This window comes from Melozone crissalis, unplaced genomic scaffold (assembly GCF_028551555.1).
Source record: "Melozone crissalis strain CALT ecotype California unplaced genomic scaffold, PUWL_Pcris_2 ptg000056l_1, whole genome shotgun sequence".
Lineage (NCBI taxonomy): Eukaryota > Metazoa > Chordata > Aves > Passeriformes > Passerellidae > Melozone > Melozone crissalis.
This window is the reverse complement of record NW_026535834.1, coordinates 7,272,989-7,292,474: the sequence shown is the minus strand read 5'-3', so window position 1 is coordinate 7,292,474 and position 19,486 is coordinate 7,272,989. Positions and strand designations below refer to the sequence as shown.

Sequence of the window (19,486 nt, the reverse complement as noted above, 5' to 3'; positions counted from 1 at the left end):
ATATGAGCCACTAGATTGTAACTGTTCTCATGAATCTGTTGGACAAAAGTTCCTTGAGGATGTTTAGGGCAGCCCTGTGGTACATGATGACAAAATTCATGTCTGTTGATCCACAGAGCAGAGTTTCATTGTTGGTCAGGCATCACTTGGACAGACAGTGCTTGGAGTTTGATGTTTTCTTTTTAAATGTGTGTTCTTGGCTTGTGTAGGATGTGGAAGTTGAAAAGAGGAGGATAATTTCTGGGCCACAGGATTATCCTGGGCCTTGAGGCCCCACTTTGACTGCAGTTAACATGTATTATCCTGGGCAAATCTTGGGTTTTTTGTTCGTTATTCCCACTGTGCTTCTTGAGCTGTTCTGCTGTGTTGTTTGTAGTTTTGGTTTTGGGTTTTTTAAAGGTAACTATATTATGAAATCTGTGTGCAAGTGTTGCTGTGTGCCTTTGTCTGAGTGGCACCCAGGTCAGATTTCTTCATTTAATTACACAAAAGAATGCACAAATGTGTTCTTCTAGCATCCCCCAGGCTCTGTATGCTCCAGCACCCATGTGCTGCTATAAATGAAGATTTTCTTCAGAGTTTAACCATTCTGTTGATGATGCATTAGGTGAAGTTGAACCTGTTCCTTCATGGTGAAAATGGGTTGATTATATCTACTCATGCCACTACAAAACCCAAAATGTGCAGCTCCTACCCTAAACAACCACAAGTTTATACAAGAAGCAGGTACATTCAATACAAAGCATTGATTTTTTTTCTGAAAAATGACCCTTCAGAAGATGCAGAATCCAATTCTCACTCTCACCAGAGTGAAATTCTGTTGAAGCCCTGAACCTGCAGCTGTTAAATTCTGTGCTGGCAGAGTTTTCTTGTCAGGAGCAGTGTTTCACTGACAGCAGCAAAGCCTGCCTCACACAGTTTAACAATCACCTGCAGAGGACACAACCCTGCTGCCTCTGCAGCACCTGGCACATTTATGGGTTCTTGTTGGAAGAAACTTGGGGAAATCAGATGGCACAGTTAACAAGAAGGGTCCCAAAGTACAGCCTGAAGTTGCTAAAAGAAGAAAGTCTTCTGTGCTGTGGTGGAAAATGGGAGAAAAATGAGTAATGAAGGGTGTAAAGAATAATGGACTGGGTCTGCAGTGACTGTGCAGATGAGGAAAAGTTCTGCAGGGTGGATGTTGATAGCATCAAGTTTTCCCTTTATTCCTTAGGCACTTGCTTTTCAGGTGATCTCAAACCCAAATTCATGTTTTAATACAGAGCTTGAGAAAATTGCCAGATTTTGAAGGCCACTTTTTCAAATAAATTCAAATGCTGAAAGTAGCACGATACATGAGACTGATGCTCTAGAAGGTTTTCTCAACTGGAAAAGGGAAGAAAACCAAATATTGAAAAGATTTGATTTTGCACAGACATACTTGTGACACAAATGAGATAAGTACTAAGTGTTTATATAAAATACTACTTAATATCATTCTAGAGATTATAAACAATGCATCTATGTGCTTTTTTAAGATCTTAATGGTTATATCTAAAGAAATTGGAATTTCATGGTGAATGATTACTGTGATGTAAGGCTGGGAGCACACACTTGTGTGCTTTGTCATCCTTTAAGGAAAAATGAGGCAGATTTTTCTCTAATTGCATCTAAAAGCTTTGAGAGAATGATCTATTTCAGAGACTGCAAGAGGCAGAAACTTGTTATGAACAAATTAATTTCATATTTGTTATTGATTATCCTTTAAGAGACTCCATGTACAGATGGAGAACAGTCAAAAGTTATTCATGAGGTTCTTGCTGCTGCTCAGTTCTGATTCTTAGCAGGAATTGCTTTGTATTGGAAATAGAAACCTGGTAGAAATAATACTGTAAAAGAAAGAAGAATATTGCTTTGTAAGATTTAGCTTCAAGTTGTCAAGTTCTATAAATCAGGAATATCTCATCTTAAATAGTTTCTAAACCCTCTCTCCTGGGTATTCTAGTAGACACTTTGTGTGAGAAATTGAAATGTAGGCTTTTGATTAGGCCTTGTTGAGTATTTGCTGTGCAGGGAGCTGATCCCATTTTGTGCCTGTGCTGAGCCCTGTGATGTGGAGGCAGTAACTGGAGGTGTCACTGGGGACAGGAATTCTGACATGTGTTACACTGCAGCCTGCACACAGAGCTTGAAGCAGAAGCACAGCAGAGATCCCTGCGCTGTTCTTATCAATCCAGTTGTGACAAGGCTTAGGTGTTGATAATATTCATTTCCTTAACTCTGTAACAGTGTTGCTTTAAAGCAGGTTTAGTTTGCAGAGATCTTTGTTAATGATAGAACCATACATGGCTCCCCATCAAGATCTGAACTTCTGGGGGGACAGTGAGATCATGTTTAGTGAGGAGGTTATTTAATATCAATGGAGATACCTGATAACTGAAGGTAGTTTCATGTGAAGAGTATTCCTAATTCTGTTTGATCACAAGGTGTCTGTAAAATTAATATTCTGTTCCACTTCTTGTTCCTCAGCTCCGCTCTCCCAGTTAAGCTCAAAGTTGGTGTAACACTAATTTGCCTGTAGAAATATTGATAAAGCCTCACTGTCTGTCTGGCAGTCAGATCCTTCCATCCATGTAGTCATGAAGTTTTCTGTCCCAGATGTTTCCAGATTTAGAATTAAAATTTCTAGCTGACAAGACAGAAAAATCTTCCTGTCTACTACTGAGTCTTCTGAGTCTTCCTGTCTACACATTATTGGGTGTGTTTCATTTCTGCTCAACTCAAGAAAGTTTTTAAATTCTCTTAGTCATGATTAGGAATAAATTCTCTTAGCATGATTAGGAATAAATTTCAACATAGGGTGGGTTTTGCCTGACAACTCTTCTTCTTGGGACTACAAATCCTGAAAACATGAAGGTGGGTAGCTCTTTGTTATGGCATATCAAAATAACCAAGTTCTGGGGCTAAAAAAAGTCTTTTATTTTCATGGAAAATGTATTTCGAACTAGAAAATGTGAATAAAACTTGTCAATCCAAGCTAGTGCTTTCCTGGCTGACAGAATGTGGTGGTAAGTAATTTGCTGTGGTTGGATGAGGAAATAGCAAGGTGATAATGCATTTTTTGGTGACAGTACTCTTATCAAACAGATCAGCTGTGTTGATCTGTTTCAAGCAAGCATGAACATCACTTGTGGTAAGTGAAAATTTGTCATTCCATGTCTGTGACATATTTCTGCCTAGGACAAATGTGGAAATACAGGTTAGTTTCTGGTTGGATCTTGTCATCCAAAAATTCAGTACATAGAAGTTTGCTGATGTCATCAATATTAACCTGGCAAAACTATGTCCTCAATGCTTCATATTTCTGTAGGTATTTCTATTTGTACCATTATCTTAATTTTTTTGCAGGTTGGGAGGTCCACAGAAAGCCCCATAGACTTTGTAGTAACAGACACTATTTCAGGAAATCAAAACAGTGATGAAACCCAGATCACCCAGAGCACCATCTCCCGATTTGCCTGCAGGATTGTTTGTGACAGGAACCCACCATACACAGCAAGGATCTTTGCAGCTGGCTTTGACTCGTCTAAAAATATATTTCTTGGTGTAAGTACTGCTAATAATGATGTTACAAGCAAGCTCTGGTTTATATTCTGTTACTTTCCAGCCCCCAAATCTCCTTGTACTTGTTGATAACTTGTACTGTCATTAGGCTTTTATTACTCCAATGCACCAGCTGCAGTGTTAAATAGAAACTGCATTTTTATGTGCCTGAGTTATCACCAGCAGAGACTCGTGGTCATAATTGTCTTTAACAATGAAGCTGCACTTGAGGAGCTGTTAGAGGATTTTCTTTAGGTTGGTTTGATGTGTTTCTGTCACATGTAGGAAAAAGCAGCCAAGTGGAAAAACCCTGATGGCCACATGGATGGATTGACAACCAACGGGGTGCTGGTGATGCACCCCAAGGGAGGCTTCACTGAGGAGTCCAAGCCCGGGGTGTGGAGGGAGATCTCTGTCTGTGGAGACGTCTACACGCTCCGGGAGACCAGGTCTGCTCAGCACAGGGGCAAACTGGTGAGTGGGAACCTGTTGGTTTTGTTTTTTTTTAATTTTTATCTTTGTTGAGGTTGGGATTGAAGGTACTTGAGATGATAGTTCACATTCGGACTCAGGTGTTTATTATTTTTTCTCAATGTCACAGTCTTACAGCAGTGAGTTCTGTAGTTTTTCATTAACAAGGCACAAAAATGGTTAACTATCTCTTGTTACAAGGTCTTTGAAGGCTAAATTAAGAAATTACACTAAATTATTTTCACTTTTAACCCAATAATAAAGTCCCAACTGTGAACTTTCCTGTCCAACTACAAAATACCACCCAAACCCATGAAGAGGAAAGAAGGTAAAGAAGAACAACCTGCTTCTGCCCTGAAACTTCTATCTTGCTTCCTATTTATTACTATATTCTAAAACCCCAAACTCTCAGTTTTCCACCCAGTGGTATCACACACTTTTAGCCAGCTACACACCCGTAATCTCAGTGCTATCAATCCATTTTGGAAGCCTGTTCCATGGCTTCAGGTCAAATGTAGTGTTCTCCAGGAAGTCAGAGTCTGTTTGTACAGGAAGTCTGAAATTTCCAACATCCAGAACTCCATCAGGAAGTGACTGAAATTAATGAAGGAGTACTGTGGATGTGAGAGTCTGGTCAGAGAGAGAAAAAGCTAGATCAACTTTCCCATGAATCAGTCTGGGAAGTTTCATGGAGCTGGAGAGAAAGGATATTAATCAAATGGAAACAATCCACAGGTGGTGTTTTGTAACAAGCTGTTTTCTCATCAGGTTGTTTACAAATGGGTGTCTTCTTAATTAGCCAGTGGTGATGATGTTTTGATTAAAGGACCAATCAGGTCCACCTGTAGAGAATTAGAGTGTAGAAAGGAGTGGGTTCCTAATAAAATTGGTTTTGGCCTTCTGAAAATGCATGGAGTGTGTCACTCTTTATCAGTGTCACTTCTGACTCAGCAGTGACAGGGTATTTGTTTTCCAGGCAGGTACAGGGTGGCTGGCCCTGGGCAGTGGCACTGTGAGTGTGTAAATCTGTGTTACAGCAGATTTTGCACTGTTCTTCTGTTCCTGAGTGTGTGGGAGAACACTCAGAGCTTTCTGCTAATGCCACTTTTCCAACTGAAATAGCACAGAGTGTAAAAGCAAAATATACTCTGCTCTGGGATCTCCATCTCTGGAATGTTCTCCTGGGACATGGGGATGTCTGAAGTTGCTGCATGGGGAGCTGTCTTTTGCAGCACTGCCAGAAGAGTCCACTTTTGTGCAAAAGCAGTTTGGGTAAGGCAGCTTCTGTTTGATTCACCTGCCACTGGGAAGATAAGAGGAGCCCTGGAAGTATATTCCTGTTTTCTCCTGTGAGGCAGGATGAGCTTTGCCTTTGCCAGAGGTGAGGGATTTCAGCTGCCAGGGACTTGTGACACATAAAACCAGGAGAGAAGCTCAATTAAGTGACTTTGCAACTCTGCCATTGGCTTTGCAGAAACCTGACTGCAGGAGGAGTTAGGGGAGTGGAGTTGGGCTGCTCTGCTTTCAGCAGACACCCTTCAGGACATAAATTGCTTTGTCACACTGATGGTGGCAGGCAGATGTTGCCTGGGGACCTGGACAGATGATGTGGCAATTGCAGCCTTTGTGGTTAGCAAAACACCTTTTTAGTGCTGCTAAAGAGAGGCACAGCAAAACAAATTAATCCCCCTCCCTGCATCCAAAACGAGTTGAATTCTCATTTAAATAAAATTGCATGGCACACTGGTATTGATGTGATCAGTATTCCTTGATTGGGTTCATAAAACCAAATGCAGGCTGTAAAATGAATTGAACACGTTGCATATGAGGGGAGCTTTTTGTTTTGCTGTTTGTGAAGGAATTATCTGAAAAGAGCATCAGATCAAGGCTTCTCTCATCTCTACTTCAACCACTACATTTTTCTGCTGGAATTACTTGGCACTGGTGACCTCTTATCTGTATTCTGTATTGTACACTGAGGTATATTGTGCAAGGATGATCCACAGTTAATCTGTGAATTTAAACTGGATTAAAATGTAAATGCTAAATTGGTTGTCATTCATAGTATTCTTAGGCAGATGTGATGATTTCATGTGACCTACTTAATGTATTTGTTTATATTTGGCTGTTTGTTCTGCATTAGTGGTGTTTCCTGCATACTTTCTGTGCATAAAGCCAGGCAGTAGGTCTGCTTTTCTGTTTAATTTTATAAAGAGCCTTTTTAATATATATTCATCACTAATGAACTGATAGCAAAAGCATGGATTGCTTATATGTTTGTGACATTAAAATAAAGAATATTTCAGTCAAGTACAATGTGTGTTTGGCATAATCCCCTGAAAATGTTGTAAGTACCTGCATTTAATCAGAGAGAAGCCTTTAGGCAGTGCACGATGGGGCTGTGTTTGCTTGGCTTACCTCATTAAATAAGAGGGCTAATGAGTGGGATGGGTAATTGTTCATAAGCTGAGCCTGTGTGACTTCAATTTTGTCACCTGAGAAATTCAGCTGGTGATTGTGTCTGCTGCAGTGCTGAGGCATGGAGGTACCTGTGCTGCTGCTGAGGCACACTCTGGGGGCTCATGCTTCTGCAGAATGCTTGACCCTTGCCACAACCCCTGAAAGAATGGTTTCTGAGAGGCAGGACAGCTGGCCTGTCCTGGGTAGCAGTTTTTAGTCCAAAAATTACTTTTTTGTTTTACTGTGTGAGCAGTTTCTGTCAGTGTAATGTGGGCAGAGAATTCCAGGAGAGAATCTGCTAATGCAGCCCTCAGGGAATGGCATGTCTTTTCTTCAGTCTATCAGGACTTACTGAAATATGACAAAGGAACAGAGAATCAATATTGGAGGAAAAAAATGCGTGCTCAGGGGCCCGAAGACTGTATAATAATTTATATTGCAGCTGCCAATGCAAATCCCCTGTACAAGCACAGAATAAGAGAGCAGTGCTCGTTTTAATCCTAGATATAGGTTAGGAGGTGAGGTGGATTCAGGACAACAGTAAGACAAAATTAAGCAGGTTAAATGCTGAGAAAGGGGATGTGGTGTCTGTGTGCTGTTTGTGAGGTCCCAAGACGAGGGAAGAGATGAGAATCTGACTTCATGTCTCAGAAGGCTGATTTATTATTCTATGATATTTCATTATATTATGTTAAAAGAATGCTATACTAAAACTATACTAAAGAAGTAGAGAAAGGATACATCAGAAGGCTGATTATTTGATGATATTATATTGTATTTGATGATATTATATTGTATTAAAAGAATTCTATACTAAAACTATACTAAACTATACAGAAGGATATATCAGAAGGCTGATTTATTATTTGATGATATTATGTTGTATTAAATGAATGCTATACTGAAACTATACTAAAGAAATAGAGAAAGGATACATGAGAAGGCTGATTGATTATTATATTATATTATAGGAATGCTATACTAAAACTATACTAAACTATAGAGAAAGGATACATGAGAAGGCTTAACAAGAATGAAATAATAAAAACCTGTGACTCCTCAGAGCCTTGACACAGCTGGACTGTGATTGTTCATTAAATTAAAACAATTCACTATCAAACAATCACCTAGCACAAAAGAAGCAAAACACAAGGAGAAGCAATCAGATCATTGTTTACATTTCTCTTGAAGGCTTCTCAGCTTTCCAGGAGAAGAAATCCCAGCAAAGGGATTTTTTTCAAAAGATACCATGGTGACGAAGGGATTTTTCCAAAAATACCACGATGACAGTGTGTGTAACAGCTCTTTGTGTCCTGCCACCAGGTGGAAAACGAGACCAACGTGCTGCAGGACGGCTCCCTGATCGACCTGTGCGGGGCCACGCTGCTGTGGCGGACAGCGGACGGGCTGCTGCACTCGCCGACGCAGAAACACATCGAGGCTCTGCGGCAGGAGATCAATGCCGCGCGGCCCCAGTGCCCCGTGGGCTTCAACACCTTGGCCTTCCCCAGCATGACCCGCAAGGACGTGGTGAAGAAGAAGGACGTGGAGGAGAAGCAGCCTTGGGCCTACCTCAGCTGCGGCCACGTGCACGGCTACCACAACTGGGGCCACCGCAGCGACGCGGAGGTGAACGAGCGCGAGTGCCCCATGTGCAGAACCGTGGGCCGCTACGTGCCCCTGTGGCTGGGCTGCGAGGCCGGCTTCTACGTGGACGCCGGGCCCCCCACGCACGCCTTCACCCCCTGTGGACACGTGTGCTCCGAGAAAACTGCCAAGTACTGGGCCCAGATCCCGCTGCCTCACGGCACCCACGCCTTCCACGCCGCCTGCCCCTTCTGCGCCACGCAGCTCACCGGGGACAACTGCGTCAAGCTCATCTTTCAGGGCCCCATCGACTGAGGAACCGCACGGAAATGACCACAATAAAAAGTTTTTTCGAACGGTTTACTGTGAAGATTTTTTGCCACTAATTCTAGATTTTACCTTTTTTTATAATGTTGTTGATATAGGGGGGTGGTAGGGCAGGGATGGAGGGGCCGTGGTGGGGTTGGGATACATTGATACCTGGAACTCGACAGATATCAGTGGTGTTGCATGCTCGAAAGCAGCATATTCATGGAGTCTTCTTGGTCAAATTGTAGTATATTTGTAATCTTTTTATTAGTACCCTGGATCAGAAAAAAGGTGTCTTAAATGATTTTTTTAAGCTAAGATTTTTTAATGGAAAGGTTTTTTCTTCTAAACTTTGACAAGCCTTTAAAACCTATTTTTCAAATCTAGAAGGAACATACAGAATGTAACTGTCTTTAATTTGCAATATAATTTAACTTGAATAGTTTTCTCAAGGAGCAAATACAGAATGTGTGGACAACCATAGGTGAATGTTCACTAGAGATAATTGGATATGTAAGAGAAAAATTAGCTGCCTAAAATGTAGAGGATAAAAGCTATTAAGATATCTATTATGGTATAACACAGCTGGCCAAAAAGGCATCAAAGATTACTTGAAACTGAGGAAATCCTGTTTGCATTGATTTCCTTTCAGTGTAGTAGATATCCACTGGCTATTAGGTATGGGAGATGGCTCATTATTTTCTGGTTTTTTTTTCTTTTTTTCCATTTAACCTGCATCTGATGAAACCACTTTGCTCTTTTCCATACCCAGCTCTGGGGTTTAAGCTGATGTTGTGTGTATGTGTGGTCTGGCCTTTTTTATTTCTGCTTTGCTTGCCCTCAGTGCTCCTTCCCCAGGACCTTTGGGTGAGTGGAGGCCACAGATTCCCAGAATGGTTTGGGTTGGAAGGGACCTTAAAGCTCATCAGTTCCTCTCCTGCCATGGCAGGAACACCTTCCACTGTGCCAGGGTGCTCCCAGCCCTGTCCAACCTGGCCTTGGGCACTGCCAGGGATCCAGGGGCAGCCACAGCTGCTCTGGGCACCCTGATGGAGCCAGAGCTGTGCCCAGGCTTTGCTGCAGTGATGAGGGATGGTGCCACAGCAAGAGGTTTATGTGCAGCTGGTACAGAATTTATTTCCATAAACCTGAATTTAGAAAAGCACTTAGTCTGTCTTTAAATCTGAGCCCATGGCTGGGACTGTTTAGAGTCTCAAGAGCTTCAGTGCATTGTGGTTATGTGCTGTTATGTTTTGAAATTTACAAGAAAACAATTTAAAATAAGTTATTTTTTAAGCTCACTTTAAAGCATTTTCACTAGAAGGGAGAGCATCATCATTTCCAGTTCAGCTGAGCATTTTTGTTCACTTTTCAACTTGCTGCCATCTGTCACCTTTTCTTTTGCAGATTGAGTTGTGTTTGTATCTCTTTTTTCCCCCAAATGTTTGCAAATCAAACAACATTCAAATGTAATCAAATATATGCACTGGGGTGGTACATCTGTAGTGGATCACTTGAAATTCGTGACTTTTTAAGAGAGCTGATAAATGTTTACTATGGAAATAATTAAATCAGAATTTCATATGAGGTGTACCCTGCCCACTGTTAGGCTCATTTCATGCAGAATGATAACTCTTTGATTTGTGGTTGATTTTTTTTTTTCCTTTATGCTTTCTGTACTCTTGGTATCTGAGGTATCAATCTATCCAGGTTTAAAAAAAGAAATTGGGAGAAATCTATAACCTCTCTAGATGAAATTGATCATTCAAGCTCAGTTCTGTTTAATCAACTATGGCTTTTTGCTATATTTGTGCCCTTTGTATAAATATATAATTTATATGATTTTAATATATTCTGTATATATATACTTGAATTGGCCTGTTCATATTTTGGTTGTAAAATTGTTTTATAGTTAACCTTGTAAACATTTTACATGTCCCTTGCCAATGGTGATGGGATGGATTTTGTCTGCTGCTGTTTTTAGTATAACTTTGCTGTCTACATGTTCAGCATTTTAATAATTTGAAAATAGCTTTACTTTTCTTTTTGCTGTTAAAAATTAGCTCTGCAGCATTTTTTTTGTCCTAAAAGCCCCAAACTGTACAGTTTTTGTCCCACTCAGTGATTGGAAACAGGACAAACCTTGTTGACCTACAACTCTATGCTTCTTCCTAGTGCCTTTTCAGAGAGATCCTCTTGTGATTCCATATTCCAAGTCCTTTCTCCCAGCCTCGTGGCTCGTCTCCACAGAGGAGCAGCCCAGCCAGGTGGGGGAGAAGCCAGACACAGAGGTGCCTCTTCCTCACCCCTGCAGGTTCCTCAGGTGCCACAGTCATTCCTGGTTAGCAGATACCTCATGTGGGAGAGGCAGCCTCACTCCTCCCTGCCTGCTGGGCTCACGCCCAAGGATGCTCCTGGTGAGATGCTCCTGGCTGGCTTCAGCCCTGCAGCTCCCTCCATGTGAGCTCAGCAGGGGCTGCACATCTCTGAGCCCCCACAGGCTGGAAACACCCAGGCACCACCTCCCTCCCCCAGCTGCTTCACTGCTTCCCTGCACTGTGCAGTTTAATTGCTGCTCAGGGCTTCATCTCCCTTCTGCTCCCCGTGGAAGGTGATGGGAGAATCCTCACTGGAAGCACAGCTCACCACCAGGCTTGCTGTGTTTTGGCTGGATGATGGTTTGTGTCCAAGGGAAGTGTGTTTGAAACTGTATAAACAAGATTTATTTTTCCTTTTGCTGTTGGCAGTTCTGTGTAACACAAGGAAAACTGAGAATCCCAGAACAGGCAAGGCTGGAAGCGACCACAGAGCTCATCTGGTCCCACCTCCCTGCTCAGGAAGGGCCATCCTGGAGCACAGGGCATGGAATTGTGTCCAGATGGCTCTGGAGTATCCCCAGTGAGGGAGACTCCAAACCCTCTCTGGTCTCTGTCCAGGGAAGTTCTTCCTCATGTTTGGGTGGAACTTGTGGGCATCAGTTCCTGCTCATTTCTCTTGTCCACAGAGCAGGGCCTGCTCCATCCTCTTGGCACCTCCTTTGGATATTTTTACACATTTATGGGATCTCCTCTGTTGTCTCTTCTTGGGGCTGAGCATTCCCAGCTCCTTCAGCCTTTCCTCCTCAGAGAGGCTCCGCTCCCTTCATCCTCATGGGAGGATTTGCCTCTGCTGTTCCTGCTCCAGCATCTCCGTGTCCCTGCTGTCCTGAGGGGCCCAGAGCTGGGCACAGCACTCTGGCTGGGCAGAGGGGCAGGATTCTTTGGGAAGCAATTCCCCAAGGTTTGTGTGGAATTCAGGGACTTTGCTGTTCAAAGCTAGGGTCAGTCCCCTCTGCTGGCGAGGCAGAAGAGTTTGTAACATGATTTTCCTCAGACCCGGGTGAAATGATGGAGATTCAGCTCTTAGCCCTCACCTTCCCCCAGCTCCATAAACGCCTCTTCTGCTCTGGTACCTCTATAGTAAAAGGAGTTTGTGGATAAATCAAATTAGAGTCAGTATACTTGAGAAGCACCTCAGGTTTATTCATTATTTCAGTGTTATGATGTTCCCTACATCCCATTTCCAATGCTGGCAGTGTATTCCATCAGGATTTTTTTATCACCTGTTACTGTTGATTCTGTCTGAATGCCTCAAAAGCAGCTTTGACTGCATAACTTAGAACTAAAAGTATTTTTCTAATCTGATTTTTTTTTTTTAAGATGATATCTGTCAAATCCATGCACACTGGAGCTGGAACCCTTCCCTTTCTCCTGGCAGCTTTCTGGGAGAGTGCTGAAGTCTAAATAAAATGAGTGGTGAATGCTGTTCTTACTGGAATTGTTGTCTGTTGTACAGGACAGTTCACATGAAACTGTTTTATTCATTAATTTTTTTCAAATTTGGTAGTTTTTGTGCATCAGGCTACAGTCACAGTATTGTACAGGTCAAGTAATTAGAGAGGAATTTTTTTTTTTTTCCATTGTGAGGGTGGGAATGGGGATCAGAAGAGAAGAAAGCCATGACTGAACTGGTTCCAGTAGGGACAGAAGCAAAGGAACTGCTTGGAAATGTCACTGGAGCTGTTCCTGCTTTCAGGGCTCATCCATGCCCTGCAGAGGATTCTCCTGAGTTTGTTGGGAAGTTCTGGGATGCTCTGGAAAGCCTGTGGCCTTCCAGAGAGCCACTCCTTGGTGTTTTAGTGGCAGTTCCTGCAATTTGAGGGTTTGGCTTCAGAGCCTGAGTGAGGGGCCAGAGATGCTGAGTGTGTCATAGTGAGAAACTGCAGTGGAGCTGTGAACAGAACTTAATTATGTTTTGGTGCTTAATTATATTTTAGGGCTGTGGTCATTCTCTGCTTAGTGCTCTTGCAGTAGCTGGTGGATTCCTCACCATTTTTCATTCTTCTGGAAGTGAAAGGAAGTTTCTCCAAGAGCATCATGTTTCTGTTCCTCCATCCCACAGTCTTGGCACTTTCCTGTGCTTGGAGAACCATTGGTGGCTGTGGTGAGGACTGACCTGATGGCTTTTAAATCCATTTTTGGCCTGGTAGGAAAGCTGACCTGACACTTCCTCCTCATTTCCTCAGTTTTTCACCATCCTGTGAGTCCTTGGCCTCCTCATTTTTGATTTATCCACACAGTTGCAGGTACGTAGATAAATACAGCTTGGAAGGAAAACAAGGAAAACACAAGCCAGGTGTTTTTGCAGTGTCTTTTGACAGATTTTTCTCATTATTCTGGGTTTTCTAAGCACTGGTCACAAGTCTGCACACTCAGTGTTGTGAGGTGAAAGGACAAATGTAGAAGGTAAGGCTGGTTTGGGGGGTGGGGGTGGAGAGGGGGGAGTTTCTAGGATGGAGTCACAGTGGCTCTGCAAACTCTGTCCCACTGAGTGGATCTTGGAACAGCGGTGGAGTGACCCTGGACAGGCAGCAGAGACAGATGTTTACTGTCTGTGCTGCTCAGTGTTCATTTATTGGCAGCAGAAGAAAAATTGGACCTGCTTGGATACTCAAACACCAGGAAAAAAACCCCATGTCTGTCCAGATTCCCTCACTGGGGACGTATTTATGTTTTCCTGGTGGGCAAACCAGTCTCCAGGTCACCTGGAGTCCCTCCTGCTGCTGTCCTGGGGATTGGGGATGGGAATGGCTCTGGGGTCCACCATGGAGAGCCCTTGGAAGGCAGCACAGCTGTAGGAAAAGCCTCTCCCACAGCGAGCCCTGTGTGATGGAGGGGGATGTTTACCTTAAAAAGTGTGAGCAGCTGTTCAACTTCTGGGTATATTTGTAAAATTGGTCTTTTTATACACCGTGTGAAATGGACTGGAATAATTTCTTTTGCTGTTGTACCTGTGGAAGTACAAGCCATTTTACAGGAAAAAAAAAATTATAAAACAAATTAAACTATTATCTCAGTATTGTCACTGACTCCTTCAGTTTATTTTCCCTGCTGGTTGGTTGTCAGAGCTTGACTTTGATTTGCAAAAAACCGTATAAACAACTTCAAAAATAAATGGTTTCTTTTACTCTTTTATCCCCTTTCTACTCAGCAAACAAAACCTGAAGCCTTTGATTGAGAATTCTTAAATATTGGAGGTAGTGGAGCGTATTCAGGTGTGAGTGCCCTGGAATTTCAGTTAATTCCCTTCCCTGAATTTTAAATTGAACTGTTTGTTTTCAGTGCCAGCTGCCTCCTTGCAGTGTTAACATAATTGCTAAATAAAAGCAATTTCCAGGAATAATATGCTTTGTGACTCTTAAAATTAATTTCCATAATGGGAATTCAGTGGTTTGTTTTCCATCTGTGTATTCTGCATCCCTTTTTTTGCAGGTGGTCCCTGTAAGAACAGGAGCTTCATTTTTTTAAAGGAGGTAAAATGAATAGTCTGCTTTTTTTGGGATTTGGAAAAATAAGTGTTGGTGTGAGCACAGGGAAGGGAAATAAGGATATCTGCAGTGTTTTCTAGATGTGGGCACCTGCCCGGCTGGCTCTTGTGCTTCCAGGGAAGTCAAGAGTGCTGAATCCTTTCCAGGGAAGTGCTCCTGGGTGAGTTTGGGATGTCTGGTGTAGCTGTGCTCCCCTCCCAGCAGAGCAGTGAATCCTTTCCTGTGGGAGTGCCCTGTCCACCTTCACCCCAGCACTCTGTAAATGCTCTTCTGAGGGCAGGGGTGTGCTCCTGGTGGATTCCTGGGCAGGAATTCTGTGCTGGGACACAGACAGTGCCCAGGGGAGCAGAGACAGGCAGGGCCCTGCTGGTTTAAAGCAGTTGTGGGTTGGAGTGGGATGGTCTTTGGGCTCCTCTCCAACCCAAACCATGCCAGGGTTCCAGGGCAGCCTTGGGGCAGCTCTGCTGGCAATCCTGGGTGGGGGAGAAGTTTCTGCTGCTCCTCAGAGGAGGGGAAGAGCCTCAAGGCAGGAGCGAAGGCTGAGAGGGAGGGACAAGGAGAGGTCAGAGCCCCAGCCTGGGGAGGGGGCTGAGGGAATCCTCATCTTATCCCACCCCTGCCATGGCAGGGACACCTTCCACTGTCCCAGGATGATCCAAACCCCATCCAACCTGGCCTCAGGCACTGCCAGGGATCCAGGGGCAGCCACAGCTGTTCTGGGCACCCTGTGCCAGGGCCTGCCCACCCTCACAGCCAGGAATTCCCAGTTCCCAATCTCCCATCCATCCCTGCCCTCTGGCACTGGGAGCCATTCCCTGTGTCCTGTCCCTCCATCCCTTGTCCCCAGTCCCTCTCCAGCTCTCCTGGGGCCCCTTCAGGCCCTGCCAGGGGCTCTGAGCTCTCCCTGGAGCCTTCTCCTCTCCAGATGAACATTCCCAGCTCTCCCTGCCTGGCTCCAGAGCAGCAGAAGTGTCCCAGCTCATCCTAAAGCAATCCTCAGTACCCCTCAGTACTGACCCTGTGTGAGCTTGTTTCATGCAGATTGTGTGGATTTTGTATCAGTTCTGTCACAGCTTTGTTGTTTAATGGAAACCTTCAGCTTTCAGCCCATTCTCCATTCAATTTATGCACGACAACAGGACCACACATCATCCTAATGATCCCATTCCCTTGCTGCTTTTCTCTCCCCATCCCTCCAGCTCCCTGATTAAAGATGTTGTGGTCTCTTTTTTCACTCCCCTCTGAAGGGAGCATCGATTCCTATCTGTGTTACCTGGCTGTAAAATTTCACTGCTCACTCACTGCAGCTCGAGCTGCTGGGAAATCATCTCTGTGAGAGCTTTCCAGGGCATCTGTGGCTCCTGCTTTTCTCTGCCTTTCAAGGCATGGATGCATATTTTTAGGAGGAACTTAAGAAATCTCTTTCATGTAAAAACTAAGGCAGACAGAAGTTTGACAGAGGAGTCTGAGCCCGATAGTTCTTTTCTTTTCCACTCACTGAAAACTCCTGTCTGAAGACAGGAGATGAGAAAAGACTTCACAGCAGAAAGGAATTGAGTAGAACCCCAGTTACATCAAGGCTTAAAATCCTAGATGTGCCTGTAAATAATTAAATTTATATATTTATATATAATGTAATGTAATATAATATAATATAAATTGTATTATATTATACTACATTACATTATAATGTATATACATTATAATGTAATATATATTGTAGTATAATATAATACAAATTATATTATATTATATTATATTATATTATATTATATTTTTATATACATTTATATATTTATATACATTTCTTTATATATGCAAAGAAATCCTCTTGGGGGAGCATTGCCCTTAAATGCTGTATTTTTAAAGGAGCCTGACCTTTGAACTGAGCCCAAATCTGCTAATTCTGGTAGGAATTGTCCTCTGCAAGGACAGAAGGGGAGCAGAAAGGGAGCCAGGGAGCAGGAATGGGATGTGCTGTGTGAGTTTCTGGGTTTCCTCAGGATTTGGTCCTGTCCCCCTTTGGTGCCTGTTGAGCCAAGGCCACAAATGCAGCTCAGCTGGGCAGGGAGAGCAGGGAGCAACATCTGGCACATCTGCAGAGCATCCCCTGCCCTCTTTTATTCCTCCCTGATTAAATGGAGTGAGGAGCCAGGGAAGGGCTGGAGGAAGGGAGAGCAGGCCAGAGTAATTCCCCTGATGAGAGGGTCCAGAGGAGGATTAAGCTGAGCTTTGTCCAAGCTGTGTCTGTACACAGGGAGTGGTTTGGCTTTAGATGTGGTTCAGCAAACCTTACTGGGCCTGGAGGAATCATGGAATGGTTTGGGTTGGGAGGGACCCCAAGGATAATCCCATCCCACCCCTGCCATGGCAGGGACACCTTCCACTGTCCCAGGGTACTCCAAGCCCTGTCCAGCCTGGCCTTGGACACTTCCAGGGATCCAGGGGCAGCCACAGCTGCTCTGTGCCAGAGCCTGCCCACCCTCCCAGCCAGGAATTCCTTCCCAATATCCCCCCATTCCTGCCCTCTGTCTGTTTGCATTCATTCCCCCTTGTCCTGTCCCTCCATCCCTCATCCAGAGTCCTTTTCCAGCTCCCAGTGGCAGAAAGGCACCAGGGGGTGCTGCCACAGCCATCCCATGCCAGGGGAGCTGCACAGGCACCCAAAGCCAGAAAAATTCCCCTTTCCCAGGGCAAGGCACGAGCTGACAGGAGGGCAGGTTTGGCTTCTGCCTTTTCCCTGCTCAGCCCTTGGGTTGGTTTTCATTTCCCCTTTCCTATCCAGAGAACAGGAACTACAGAGCTACCTGGCACTGCCTGACACTATCTGAGATTTTTCTTTTAAAAATCCGGCTTTTCACTCAATGGTTTTATCCCCTCCCTGCAAGCAGATAATAAACATGTCCCCTTTTTGTCCGTGGGAATGTTCTGTGCAGGACCCAATGTCTTCCCTCAGGTGTTTGTTCTTCCTTCACCCTGTGATGCTCCCAGGACTGTTGTCCTTTTCTCAGGATCTGTTTTCTCCCTTCCCTCCCTGCCCATCAGGATACACCACCCTGTTGGATTAGGCCCTTTTCCGACCCAGAGATGGGGCAACTCTGCCCTTAAGGCCATTTCTGTGCTTTTTCTGTGCCTTTTCAGTTCCTTTGCTGGATCTGGGCACGTGGTGATCTCTGCTGCTCAGTGGGACTCTGGGGTATGGGGTCACATCCCAGCCTTGCAATCCCCCTGCTCCCACCACGAGGCACCTGGGAACTGTTGGGAATTGCTGCTTTTGCTGGGCTGAGCTGAACCTGGTGGGATTGGGGCTCCCCTGGCTGCAGATGGGGCTGGAATCCTTCCCCACCTGCCAAACTCCCCCTCCTGGGAATTTGGGGCTGATGGTTCCATTCCCTCATGGAATCACTATGGTTGGGAAACACCTTTCGGATCATGGAGTATAAGGGTTTTGAAGCTCTGCTTTCCAAAGTCAGGGCTTTTTCTATTCAAAATCCTCCTGGAATTCCCTGCTGTTGGTAGAGCTCATGAGGAAGGAGAACACTCCTCTTTGGTGTTTATTCCTGCACATCCTCCCAGTGGAACCAGCTGGTTTTTGCATTTCTTTATCCTTTGAGCTGAGTCCTGCACCAATACCTGTGCTTTTCCCCCTGCTCCCACCCACGAGGCACCTGGGAACTCTTGGGAATTGCTGCTTTTGCTGGGCTGAGCTGAACCTGAGGTGGGATTGAGGCTCCCCTGGCTGCAGATCCTCACCCCATGGGGCTGGAATGATCCCCACCTGCCAAAATCCCCCTCCTGGGAATTTGGGGCTGATGGCCCCATGGAATCTCTAAGGTTGGAAAACACCTTCAGGATCATGGAGTGTAAGGATTTTGAAGCTCTGCTTTCCAATGTCAGGGCTTTTCCTATTCAAAATCCCCCTGGAATTCCCTGCTGTTGGTAGAGCTCATGAGGAAGGAGAACACTTGATGAGGAAGGAGAACACTCGTGTTTGGTGCTGATTCCTTCTCATCCTCCCAGTCGAACTGGTTTTTGCATTTCTTTATCCTTTGAGCTGAGTCCTGCACCAACACCTGTGCTTTTCCACCTGGGACAGACACCTGGTGGGAAAAAACCTGGCTGATTCCTTTTGCCTTGTTCAATCCTGGATCCACACTAAACCACCTTTCTACTTTTCCAGAACTTGCCTGCTATCCACAATCAATTTATTAATTAATTAGAAGTCATTAACAGCACTGTGATGGCTCTGGGAGGTTTCTCACTCTGCACCCAACATTTGCTTTTCACTTTTCTGCCTTTTTTTTTTTTAAACTCAATTCCAGGATTTACAAGGTAAAGCCCGTCCATGGAGAATCCACCAGCATCCATCAAAGTCCCTGAGGTTTTTATTCCCTGGTGATTAGCTGGGTGCTCCCCTGCCTTTCCAGGCAACACACCCATCCCATTTAATTGGATTATGCAAAGTGTTTTGCAGGGAGGACGAGGCAGAGACCTGGGATGAGCTCAGATTTGGGGATGGAGACGAGGATGCGGTGGGAGGGGGGGCACTGCTGCCTTCCCTCGGATGCCTGGGGATTTCCTTTAATTCCCTCAGCAAAGGGAGCGGGAACCAGAGCAGGAACCAGAGCAGGAATTCAGAGCAGGAATTAGAGCAGGAACCAGGAACCAGAGGAGGAACCAGAGCAGGAATCAGGGCAGTTTTTCTTTTTCTCATCCTGGCTGGAGGAAGCTGCTGGGGAAAATGGGGTGTCTTGGTTTGAAAAGCCAGGTGTGCGCTAAAGAAGGCCGGAGCCTCCCCTGAAATGAAGAATGTAGACCCCATCCCTCTGAATTGTTATAAATTTGAAATTAAGGGGCTCTCAGGGAAAGATATTGGAGCAGGGATAACAGTTCTTTATTAGGGAATAAAATAAAATACAATAAAATAAAATAAACAATTCAGTAAAACAGCACTGCCAGAGTCAGAGCATGCCCTGTCCCCTGTGTGTCAGGGAGGTGTCCCAGCCCCATCCCAGGGGGGCTCAGCCCTCCTGCAGTGCCAGCTGTGGCTCTGCTGCAGCAGGGATCCTGCACAAGGGGGGAGTTTTCCTCTGCAGCTCCAGGGCTGCTGCAGATGGGCCTGGGCTCCCTCTGGCAATGCAGGGCAGCAGAAAGCTGCTCCTCTGGCAATGCAGGGGGCAAAGGCTGCTGGGGTGTCCCAACCCTCAG

General features: G+C 44.7%; 1 protein-coding gene across 2 annotated transcripts in view; it reads left to right on the top strand.

Moving 5' to 3' along the window:
- Positions 1-8,513, top strand: part of PELI2 (pellino E3 ubiquitin protein ligase family member 2) — a 66,564-nt gene extending 58,051 nt beyond the window's left edge. Inside the window, exons 4-6 of one of the 2 annotated variants that reach the window (XM_054286778.1) lie at positions 3,391-3,588; positions 3,871-4,059; positions 7,840-8,513. In XM_054286778.1, coding sequence (XP_054142753.1) covers positions 3,391-3,588; positions 3,871-4,059; positions 7,840-8,418 — 966 coding nt within the window. In that variant the 3' untranslated portion in view covers positions 8,419-8,513. The remainder of the gene's footprint in view (positions 1-3,390; positions 3,589-3,870; positions 4,060-7,839) is intronic. The other variant, XM_054286779.1, reaches the window with a different exon arrangement.
- Positions 8,514-19,486: the final 10,973 nt, after the last annotated feature.